Here is a 12516-nt window from a genome sequence, read left to right as displayed (position 1 = left end):
ACCCTAACCACCCTGGGTTTGCCTGTCAGGAATTCAAGGATCCATATGCACAGTGAGGTGTTTAATCCCAGCTCTTTGCTCTTTGTGATGAGCCTGGGGGTAACTATGGTGTTAAATGTTCAACTGTAGACAATGAACAGTAATTGTAATAACAGTAACATTAGTTTTGGGTTCCGTTGCTTCACAAATTAAATCCACCACAGACTCAGTGAATCAATGATGTCAATGGTGGCATCTTGGAATGTGCTATAGAGTCCGTCACATAGTGCAGACTCTAGGGTGGCCTATGATTGGCCTGACAAATTCCTGATCTCTTGTGTCTCTTGTGTTTACATACTCTGATCTCGCAAGATGACAACATGGTCGCTTTTCCCAAAAATGGGTGGTGATTCCGTTCTGCAGCCGTTTTTAAATGACATTTATAGCAGTGATCCAGAGTGTTTATCCCCCTGACATCGCAGTCAAAATGTCAATGGAGGTGAGACATAGCCTTCTTAAGGTTAGCCTGATTATAGTCTCCAGCAATAATGAGCGCCGCAACAGAATTACAAGTCATTGCAAAGATCTGACAATGTGCCATCAGTGTAAGTATCTACTTCTCTCTGGTGACATCAACCATTGGAAAAGTACAACCTTTGTTTTAGTGATGATTGCTGACTGGTATACAAAACAGAGAAAGCTTGCATCCTCTCACAGTAAAGCTTTCCAAATGGTCACCTCATAAACAAGGGAGTGCAAAGTGAAACCGTTTTTTTTACCAAGTCTTTTAACTTTTACTGCGCTTTTAAAGAGAAACATAAATGCAATTCACAAAGGCAGAAGGAAAGACCTTTTCCACAGGATTCCCAGTGGTTGGGAAAACATGTTGGCTTTGGGCTAAAATTAACCACATAGAAATACTATGTTTAGGTCATCTCTAACACAGTACTGCTTTTTTGCTACACTAACCACATTAATTATGTCATCAACACCAGCTTAGCCCTTGAATTTGGATCTGTGGCAACTGTGGATAATGGAGAAATGTACATCCATACAATAAACAAAGACCACAGTTAATACATTTAACAGGGGGAATTAAAACAAAATGTGTAATGGTGTCAAATTTTTAACAGTTATTTCATATGTGGATCAGGTCCATCTACAAAGAACATGAAGCACAGGGAGGAACAGTCCTTCACATGTACAGAATTAAAAAAAATAAATAAAAAAATAAAAAATAAACATAAAGTTCCCCCCAAAAAATATATAGCTTTCCTATGTGACTAATATAACTAATACAGGTTAATTCAGGCATTGGCTCAATATAAACACAAGTACAGACATACAGGAGTGACACATTTTTTGTGGCTTTCTATTTGACCCATCAGAAGTCACATAGGGAGTTACGGTGAATGGCGCTATTTAGGAATCCTAAAAAAACCCTCACTGTTCACAAATAATTACTGTTTGTATTTTTTGGTATGAAGCATTACGTTCTTTTACCACTGGAAAAAAAGCACAAAGTATTCCCAAGTAACCTTTAATACATACACAGTACAGAGACATGAAAGAAAAGGCAGACATCCTCTGAATAAGATGAAAAAGTCTGTATTTTTGCTCCTTGCTCTTGACAATTGATCAGAGTAGCAGATGTTTTTTCCACGTGCTGCACATTAAGAACAGGGTGTTCTGGGGGTAGGTGTCTTAAATGACCCTCATTCCCATGTCAAACTATGTAAGGGGGAAGGATACCCCAGGAAGAAGCGCATAAAACAGCCCATTAAGACTGTATTTCGACTGAAAATGCACCAAAAAATACAAACCTCTGTTGCTATAGATACTGGTGAGAACATGAAATACAAAACCAGTAAGTCCAGTTTGAAAATCCAGGAAGAGTTGGAAGATGTACCAGATGCAAAGACACTGAAATGTAGTTTTTATTTGTATGAAGCAGGATTTTACAAACCCTTGAAAGTTATTAGTCAGTCATTTTCTCCTTTATTTGATAACTGCCAAGACAGAACATGCTACGTGGTACTGGATCTAAAATGTGCACTTGCATGCATTTGATTGGCCAACATAATATGGTCCTGGGTAATGTAGGACTGTGCTGCTGCAACAGCTGAGCCAGTTTAGACCATTTTTATGAAAAACACTCAGCCCTATTCAATAGCACCCCTGCTGTGAAAACCCAGTGGTAGCATTGGAAAGAAAAAGAAGATTGCGGTTTTCTTTCCTAGTGTTATTGCCGAGATAAATGCAGTATAAGAAAGGTTTCATTTTTGTACGGAGATAAAAAAAAATAAGAAATTATCCAAGAAATTTAAAAATGTACTCACCAGCTCACCAAAATGTTTCATGGCGTACTCCAGCACTCCAGATGCAGCTTCTGGCTGTTGCAGTTTATTGTTGATACTACAAGAAATGACAGAAACAAAACTGAGCTTTTAGGCCTTTCTGAACACAAAACATGGGGAAAACTACTCTCCATCTCTGATTCAACATGAAGACAATAAGTACGTGCAGATCATCTCTGCCTCTCTTCAGAGGAGAGAAATTCATTTGGAGTTTAAATATGATACCAAAATTAATAAAAAATGAAATACATTATTCTAACAAACTTGATGCAAAATGAATATTCTGCTTTCCATGTTATCATCATGACTGCCAATTTAATGAAAGGCTTTTTAGATTTTATAGTTTTTATTGGCATATTTTGGTACAGCAACTGCTACATTTCAGTAGTTAGTAGGAAAATTCTCACTCCGACAGCTGCCTCTGTGTCTCTCTGCATGTCTCTTTCCAGTATTATGTTGTGTTGCTGCTGACAGTGTAACATCACCTGTCAACTAGAATATTTTCCTCGAATATCTCTGTGATTGTCACATCTCTTCACCATGTCTCATCACTGAGCGCTTAGCTTTAGAAAGACAGTTTTTTATCGACTAAGTTTACATCAAATCATTCCCACTTTATTTCTGTCAGTGCAGAGTTGCTCTGATGACATGTTGGGTTGTTTCATATTTTCTAATCATTTCTGGTCCTACTGTGACTGCTTTGTTTATTTGTTATGAGATGGTCTGCTGATTTCTTAAAGTGGGACTTGAAGCTGTGCTGTGTTTTAACTCTTTGCAAACTTCTTTGTGAAACTAGTCCACAAACTGAACTTTAAGTCGTCTAATATGGCAATTTTAGAGGAGATGATTACGCTAATGATCACATCTCACGAACGCGTACCTCAAGTTTGGGCAGATAATACGAGTTTTGTTGAATTCCACGTTTGTAATGCACCATGATGCTAACTGCTAACTCTACTGTTGACCTGGAGAGGTGAGGACAGACATGTGCAACATGTGAGGCACCAGGCACTTCATTTCACATGCTAGCTTCACCAGGATGTTTAGGATATCCCTCCCAAATCCTAACCGTCTGCGTGCAGGCACCTCAAACCAAGAAAAGAGCCAGTAATGAAAGGAAACGAGATGGCAATCCCTCACTAGCTTCCCACCCACAAACACTGAAATCTAAGATTTTCAGAATGCACAGTCAGGCCAGAAAAACCACTACCTGACACTGAACCCTGGATTTCTCTGGTAGAAATTGGCCCCTGCATCACCTGTGTGTCTTCAAGAAAAGTCATTCACCCGACAATGAGACACTCTTACCATTGCCAGTCAAGTAAAAAACATGCTTAAATGCATTTTTGGCATTGTGAGATAAATGTTCCCTCTTTCATCAAAAGTGTTTATTGTGAGAAGTAAATGCAGCTATTGACATTTGTCTAGGTTGTCTGACAAATGATGCGTTATCTGCCAAAACACCACAATTCCCATTTGTACACCCTCCACTCACCCGCACCGTCACCACATCTGGAAACACTCCTGTGAAACGCAAGTCTATTATATTTCCTCAACTGCAAAACCCATGCAGCCACGGCCAATACATCTGTAAAATGTAGCGTTTGAAGAGTGCTGGTATGCAGTGGAGTTCCTGAGGACAGCAGGCAAAAGTTGATGAAGGATACTTGAGCATATATGTCAGAAACCTGGTCTGATGCAGGGTAAAGGCCAAAGAATGTGATGAAATGGCACAGCAAGTGGTCACCACAAAGCATAAGAAGCTACTGGTGCAGATGTGAATACTTGACAGGTAAAATAACAAATATTCACAACAGGAGCTATCCTGTACATAAGTGGAAACAGAAGACAATCTGCCCTCAACAAGTAACCTTCCTTTCGCTGATTTCAGGGGCTCAGTTGCTAATCATGTGCCATAAATGTAATACTTGTGTGATTAGTTCCACAATTTTGAAGTGTCCTGTCTTCAAGAAAGACTTAAAGCAACTAAGAGTGATGACACTTTTTCTCTCCTGACACTGACACCAAGTCTTGATCCAATAGTCGCTCCTGTACCTCACCTTATTCTGTAAAGACTGTGAATATCAGGGGCAAAAGTGTTTATCTGACTGCTGTCTGGATTTTGATGTGGTTGATTTTTGTTTGTTTTGGTGGAAATATCTATTGATTAATACACTGAATGTAAATATTCTGAGAGACCTAATATTGTACCCAGAACAAACAAAAAAAACCCACTGTTCTATATGTAACATAATATCAGTTCTTGCCTACAAGTGTTTGTACTCCATTAGAGTACACTTTTTAATGTTTGGCACTAACCTTTAAATGTTGTCCAGACCATCAGGTAGGAATTGAGTGCCACAATGGTGAAGCCCAATCTCTTATAAGCCATTTTTAAAACTGACTAATTAGTATAACACATGGAGTATTGTTTTATTAAATTAAAGGCATTGAACAATTGATGTATATCCTGACAATCAATAAGGTCCTTTCACAAACTTTAGTATTTGAAGTGACTTTTCAAAAGTAGCTGACAGGGGGTGCAAGACTTGACAGAAATTAAACCAGACAGATTAAGATTGCGTAACATGAGAAAGTGAGCTCATTTTAGTGAATAAGCATTTTTCTGCAACTCTTATGATGCTTGACACAGTGCCATGCGCCGTTTCAGCAACCAATTAAATGACTATCCCACAGACTTCCTGCCATCCAGTATTATGACTAACACTGCCAATATCACATTGGTACATTGTGTATACTTGGTCATTAAAATTGGACCTACAAATTACTACTTGTTGTCAAATAATCAACTATCATGCATCAAGTGAACAAATGAACTGTGATGCCTCCATGTCCCACCGCACACAAGCTGCCGAGGTATGCTAAAGCTGCCCAGATGTGGTTTCATCTAGGGAGACAAATCAGAATAGGAGCCTTCTCTCTGTGTACCCTGGAGATTTCATTGTCCCTCAGCTGAAGCCATCTGGCTGCCAGTTCCAAGCACATGCAGTCTAAACACATCCAGATGACTCACATAGGCTCACGTAGCATTCTCCTCAAGTAAAGACTCCATCAAACTATTAGCAAGCACAAAGCTTCTTCAGACCACTGTCAAACCTCTTTCTTGCTCAGGACCACAAACATCACTTCCTAACTCAACTTTTCTTTGATTTGCTTTTGTGAAGAATGTGGAAGTCACTGAAAACAGCTTGAGCTTAAGTTATGTCAACAGTAAAACCATCAGGATTAATTATATCTTGCTATGAATTAAAAAAAAAAAAGCCCAGTATCCTGAATCAGATTTCTCTGAGGCTGAATTCTAAACACTGAATGACATTTACACGTGACTCTTTTCTACACAAGTTCAGAAGGGAGGATCCTTGGTACCATTTATAACTGTGTAAGGCCAGTCTGTAGACATTATAATGTAAACTAAACAAAAATACCTGAGCTGGAAATAAATAACATATTTTACAGGACAAATTCAGATCATAAATGTACATTGGCCGTATCCTGCAGTTGATTCCCAAATTCAGAATAAATAGTTTTGCCTTTCAGCTTACTTTATGACTGGGAATTTTTATTGCCCCTCCTATTGCAAAAACAGAACTCTGCTCCACCTTTGCTATTCAAATATATCTGACTAGTGGAGAAAAATCTCAGTATATACAGTAAGTCTAAAATTAAAAATAATTAATCATCTTAAACAAACTCATATCTTGTATTTGGCTTAATCCAAAAAAGTTGACTGAATCCTTCATTTTGGGCCATGGCAGTGTCATGCTGTTAAATTTTCGACACACAGAGAAACAAATCGCTTTCCACTAAAATGTCTCAAGAGTGCAACACAAATGATTTATCATACTACAAACTCTAAGCCAGAATATATTAAATTTTGATTAATATAATACATTCAGACATGATTAGCTTGGGTCTGAAAGAACCAAGAGGGACTACAGCTATATATTTTCTTTTCAAATGTTACGCTCTTGATCATAAATGAGAACAAAACTGCAGGATAGAAAGAAAAATCCCCTCCGGTCCAATAAAATAATTCTCAATCCCCTTCTTAGCTATTCTAAAGTGGCTTGGCTCTTCATTGAGAAGAGAGAGCTGATCCCTGAGGAAATTGGAGATATTTCCCCCCACAGCGGCTAAGATGTATATAGAGCTCAGACAGAGGAAAAATCATGCCTCACTACTGGACCTAATCTAATCTAATTAGGAAGATATCCACTTGGTCCTTGCTGATTTTTTGGGCCTTTTGCTTGCCAAGTGCTGACTCCATTCTTAATGTTGAACATAATAACTTCAAAATGGGAATAGTTATCTAAACACTGTTCTAGGAAGGGCTGAGTCAAGGTCCATTTAATTTATTCTTTTTCTCACTTTTGATGTTGAAAATATGTTTGTCAGTTTGGCTATTTCTTAAGAACATCTTATATAATATTGGCAGAGGTTATTAACAGACCTACAATTGAGGTACAATGATTCATCCCTCAAACCGCTCGTTATGATTCCTGCAGATCTCTCAGTTTAGTGCAACCACAGTGATATTCCATTGTCAAAGTACAAACAAAGAGTCAAGAAAATTCACTTTAACCTTATGTAGACCATTAATGAGGAAATCATGTATGTAAATGACATTAAGACTGAAATGGGAACAAAGGAAGCTTGGAGCTGTAGCTGATCCACCAGTGAGCTAGCTCTCACTTTGTCAAAGGGAAAATGCTGCTGATATACAGTACAATTATTTTGGTTGACAGTTTAGCTGAGGGTTTGCTGAATGAAAACAGAGACCATAAATTAGTCTGGATCCTTACACGTGATTGATACCAGCCAAAACAGCAACTGCTCAGTTGGTCCATGACAGTGGCAGATCTTTCACACCTCTGAACCTTACGTTTCGCTCTATTACATGCAGCATGGAAAAGTGACACTGGCTATCGGACACATCTCTGGCCTTTGTGCCTGAGGAACTGTTCATTCGTGGGAAAGCCAAAATACAATCAACAAGACTCTCAGGCAGATTGAACTGAACTATCTAGCACCTGGTTTGAGCTCTTTCCATTGCGCAGGCCTTGTCCTTGCAGACTACAGATGAGAAACGGATGGGGTTAAGACTTTAAGACTTTCTTGACAACAGTCAATACACTACTTAAACCGGCCATTGTATCTGAAACAAACACTCGTCTAGGCAACAGGGCATGAGAAGGGCATATGGAAAAATTAAAAAGAAATAAACAGTCCATCAATAGATGACCTCATATTTACTAGAAAATATGTCAAGCAGTAAGTGTCCCTGCATAGAGCACGGCTGGAGAAACTGCTTTATAAACAAGAGTCATTTAATCCTGGCTAACAGGTGGAACAGTATGAACACAAAAGCAGCTATGAAAAGGAAAAAAACACTTTAACCCTGTACACAGCACAACTGGTCAACAGCTGCTGTTTTTACTAAGGTGGAGACATTCAACATTGTCTAAGAAATCAAGAATGCAAACCTCTGTGCAATTCAAAAACAACACCTTATGAAATATGGATTTAAAGCAACACCAGCCTTTTTCTATAGACTGAACATTAACAACTGGTTGGACCTTATATTGAATAGAAGCTCTTGAAAGCATTGACAGATAGATGGTATTCCAAAAACTCAAAAATAAATATAAGCATTTTTCTTTTTTCTAAAACCTTCTTTAAAAAAAAAAAAAAAGACAATATAGCATTATCCAAAGTTTTAAATTGTATCATAGTGAGCAATGTAGCATGGAGAGCCAGAACAACTTTGTTTTGCTTCTCTCTCCAGAAAAGTTACACCAACAATCCCATTCAGACATCAGTCAGGGGCAATTACAGAATGACTGACGTTAATGGGTCCAAAACATTCCTATTTTTTCAGCTGGAGATTTTTTAACCTGACCATGACTGAGCTTTGAAAGAAAATGATACTGTACTTCTGACTGTTGACACATGAATCAGAGGATGAATGAAGGCAGGGCAAGGCATGGCAGGTTTATTTGTATAACCCCTTTCAGCAAATCGATGTGCTGTTCCGGTGTAGTTTTACACAGAAAATGTACTCTAACTGTAATGGTTTTACATTCTTCACTCATATCAGAAATATATTCTGGGCCCAGCCATTGAGTAAATTAAAAATGTGCAGCTGCACTGTAATTGTCATCTATAACTCACCAGAAGCATATTGAAGAATGAAGCAAATTGTTACATTGCCAACTCACCTGATTTATCCAACAGGAACCATCCATCTTAAGCACACTGTGTACAAGTTAGTCATCTCAACACCACCACTGTTTGATACTGACATATTACCTCTTGCTCTTAAGAATCTAGTTATGAAAAGCGATTACTTTAAAAAGGCATAGGATACGTTAATTATCGCAAACAGTTTGAAGTGAAGAAACGATAAATGCTGTGGTATAACAAACATTCTCTTTCATTTAGATAATATCCTGACAAACCACACTGTGTCTGAACAGTGTCAGTTGACACTATATAAAATGAGGAACTATATCCTGAACTCATAAGACATGAACATCAATCTTCAAGTTTGGCACAAGCACATCATCTATGGAACTAATGACTTACATGTTGTCATTATCAAACACAGACCTTGGCGGTTATGCATCTTTAGAGACAGCAATACTTCACTGTATGAGATAAGCATGGAGTCATAGGAAGTGGTTACCACAGTTTCCGACCAGATTGCCCTGGGATGGGTGTGGCTAAAGTGGTTCTGAACTCGTCTCTGACACCATCTGACTAGTCTATTGTCCCTCATTTCTCATCAAAACAAACCATCAAAACAAAAAGATGGCTGTTTCACCAAGCACATGAACAAGCATCAGGAAACACTTAACATCATTTGACATTAAAGCACTTTTTCGAAATGACCAAAACCAGCTCTCTCACGGAAAACCTAACTGTATAGCTTAGTGCTCTGGGATATGGTAATGTAAACAGGTATAGTGAAATATTACCAACTTGCATTTTTAAGAGAGGTTTTGCAAATAATGCCTTTTTGTTGAAATGGTTTACATAGAAAAACAGGCTGCTCTTCCATTGTATAACTTTACATGACATTTTTCTGTTTTTCTTTTCCCTAAAGTAAGTTAGGCATGTTAGGGGGCCACTGAGACATCAGCTGGAGAAACCATTCCACCCACATTTAAAACACGCTATGACCACATTGGGATACCACAGGAGAATGTGTCTGCTGTGTTCCTCACCTTCAGGTCAAGAGGCCAATAGAACAAAGCATCTCCGGCAGTCCCAAAAAACAAAAAAACAAAAAAAACCTTACCTCATTGGAATGCTGCTGTTGCTATGTGAACAAAGAGATCCATATCCAATGTTTTTGGAGGGACTTGAGTTTCCGCGGGCAACATATTGACTACATTTTCAGTAAGATTATCTGTTTAATATTTCCAATGAAAGATGCCAATTCTCTGATACATTTATTTTGCTTTGTTCAACTGACAATGACTCATGCTATAATTGATTTTTCTTCTAAACAATGGAAACAAACAGTGAGTATAGTTAATTCATTTACAAAAGGATTTGGTTTGAACCACAAAGTAACAGAATGAGCTATCAGTCAAAAAGGCGAAAGTATCATTATTTATAGCCTTTCAACTTGTTTGGTTACACATTTAATCCAAACTAATTGAGGAATCCATTCTAACAACTCTACAGCTATATGGTAAACACAAAGTGGACGTTTTTGCATTTTCACTTACTTAAATAAACAGTAAGACCAACGTGAAAGCATGAGATCATTATCATACCCGCAAAGCTAAACGCCTTCAACGGAATGGAAACCCTAAATGTTGGCACAAGTGTTTTTTGTTTTCTGTCCTGTGACACAATCTTCTTTATATCTCAATGTCACGAAACGTCCCTCTGAAGCAGTGCCACATGGCCAACTGTGCTTACACAAAGAAGGGGAAACTACTCTAAAGGGGATAGGGGCTAATCCATCCTCTCTCCCTCCAGTACTGTTTGTCCCAGCTACTGGTTTGTAGGGTGGCGAGCAGACGCCTGATGCCTGGGCCGCATCGGCTACATGACAACAGACACCACCTGGTAGCCATCACCAGCTTAAGCCACCAGACCTCTTGATGGTCTGCCAGGGCAAAAAGTCTGCCACTCTCAGAGCTGGAGGATACCCCGGTGCATACTGTCTCCCTCATTACGGAAAATATGGAACAGCTTATTTAGCCCCTACACGTGATCAGGTTTAACTGAGCTGCAGATGATTATTCACTGTATTATTTTGAAATTCACATCCATGGTACGTCAGCTGCTTTCCTTAGGCGCAGTAAATAATAAATAGTAATGTAAGATCTTGTGTTTAAAATCAAAACCATTGTCCTAAAGCATCAACATAGTATTTATTTATTTTCATATCTCATTTAGATGATCTGCCTTTCAAACTTTTCAAAGACTAGTCAAAACCATATTGCTACTATGATAATCCAAGATTTAAAATAAAAAAAAACAATTAAAAAGGAAAAAGAAATCTTACCTCTGACATATTTCATTAATCTAAACAAAAGAAATATTAATGAAGGAAAATTAAGTGGAAGCACCTTAAAAAAATACTATTCCTTCAAATGAATAAAACGGATGGTAAAATGTGTATAGTTGAAACAGAGGATCTTGTGTGCAGACTGAGTGGACAGGTGGAAGAGGTTTCTGTTAATACAGATTATGTAATTCCAAGTTTTTAAAAAGGAGCACTGGAATCCACTGGCTCCTGCTTTCACCTCCTGCCTTCCCTGTAATTGAACCCATGAGTCCTCCGCTGACAGCTTGGCCCCTGTGGTCACTGTCTGATTACAAAAAATTCTTCCAGTATATTTAGAGACACAAAAGATGTCTGTGAGAATATTCTAACTAAAATCTTTGTTTTGTCAGCTCGCATTTATCAAAGATAGATGACTGTTGCAATTAGCACAGCAGGCTGTCCAACTTGTCTTAAAGGGCAAAGGAAAAAATCTGCTCAATGAAAGATGTGGGCTTCCCAAGGAAGTCATATAAAGAAGAGGGCTTTGGTTAAAGTTTAGTGATTACAATTAATGTTGAGGGGAGTTGTGCATTCTTCATTAAGAGCCCGGTGAGACATAGTTAGAAGGTAGACGGTATTTAAAAAAGCTGTTTCTAAGGGAAAAACAGTGTGATGCTAAAAGTATAAACCAGCATCCAGCTGGACCTTCCTGTACTAGGACTGAATGACAAAGTCCAGGGCCAGAGGAAAGTGATGCCACTGGTATGCACTGCTGGAGAGTGAGATGTGACTCACAGAGCAGTTAAGGCAATGAGGAAATCCAGGAAGGCAAATTATCTGTGTTTTTCCAAAAGAGACTGACGTACATCAATAACTTAAGGTTAAGATTTATGGGGAGGTCAACAGGAACTAAGCACCATCAATTATCGCATTATTAAACATCTGCCAAAGGTAAAATTATTATTATTATTATTATTAAGGCAAACACTGATTATTTTTGAAAGCTGAGTGACTTACAATTCTAAAAACCAAGAAACATCTGCTGACACATCATAGCAAAGATACATATCTTAACTGAATTAAACTTGAAATAGTGTCACTCAGAGATGTAATATTAATACTTTAAAATAACTGAATATTTAGGAAAACATTATGTGGTAACTGAACCTACCTTGAATGTCACAATCATCATATGTGTTGGCCATTTTAAGCTACTGTGACTGAGGTACATTAATATTAGGGCTGACCAACACAATAAGAAAAAGTTTATTTTGGATAAATTGTGACAAATGGAGAGGATGGTCATGTTTAGGACCTAACCAGAGTTCAAGGTTTGCCAGAAAAGTAAAACCTTGCACCAAACTCAAAATGAAGACTGTCTAATATCTCTCAATTATGTTATATAAAGAGGATAAGATGGCTTATTACTTCCACATGGGTTTTAGAAAGCAAACAAATACAGAAAACTAAAAGCACATGTCAACATTCAACAATACGACCCAATGCAATGAGCATAAAGGAAATTGCAAAGTGGTGACCAGTTGTAAAAAAAAGTAGCCAGCAACGGTTTTCAGTTAAATGCCCAGGAAAATGAGGAGCTACACACATCCAAATATTTAGCTTGGACCCTGACACATCAAAACATTAACAGAC

General features: G+C 38.1%; 1 protein-coding gene across 3 annotated transcripts in view; it reads right to left on the bottom strand.

The window, feature by feature from the left end:
- Positions 1-12516, bottom strand: part of mtor (mechanistic target of rapamycin kinase) — an 84590-nt gene that overhangs the window by 33468 nt on the left and 38606 nt on the right. For all 3 annotated transcript variants that reach the window (XM_053317033.1, XM_053317034.1, XM_053317035.1), the window contains exon 29: positions 2319-2394. In XM_053317033.1, coding sequence (XP_053173008.1) covers positions 2319-2394 — 76 coding nt within the window. The remainder of the gene's footprint in view (positions 1-2318; positions 2395-12516) is intronic.

Source organism: Scomber japonicus, chromosome 4, assembly GCF_027409825.1.
Source record: "Scomber japonicus isolate fScoJap1 chromosome 4, fScoJap1.pri, whole genome shotgun sequence".
NCBI lineage: Eukaryota > Metazoa > Chordata > Actinopteri > Scombriformes > Scombridae > Scomber > Scomber japonicus.
The sequence above is the reverse complement of the archived record's forward strand: the minus strand, read 5'-3'. Positions and strand labels throughout refer to the sequence as shown.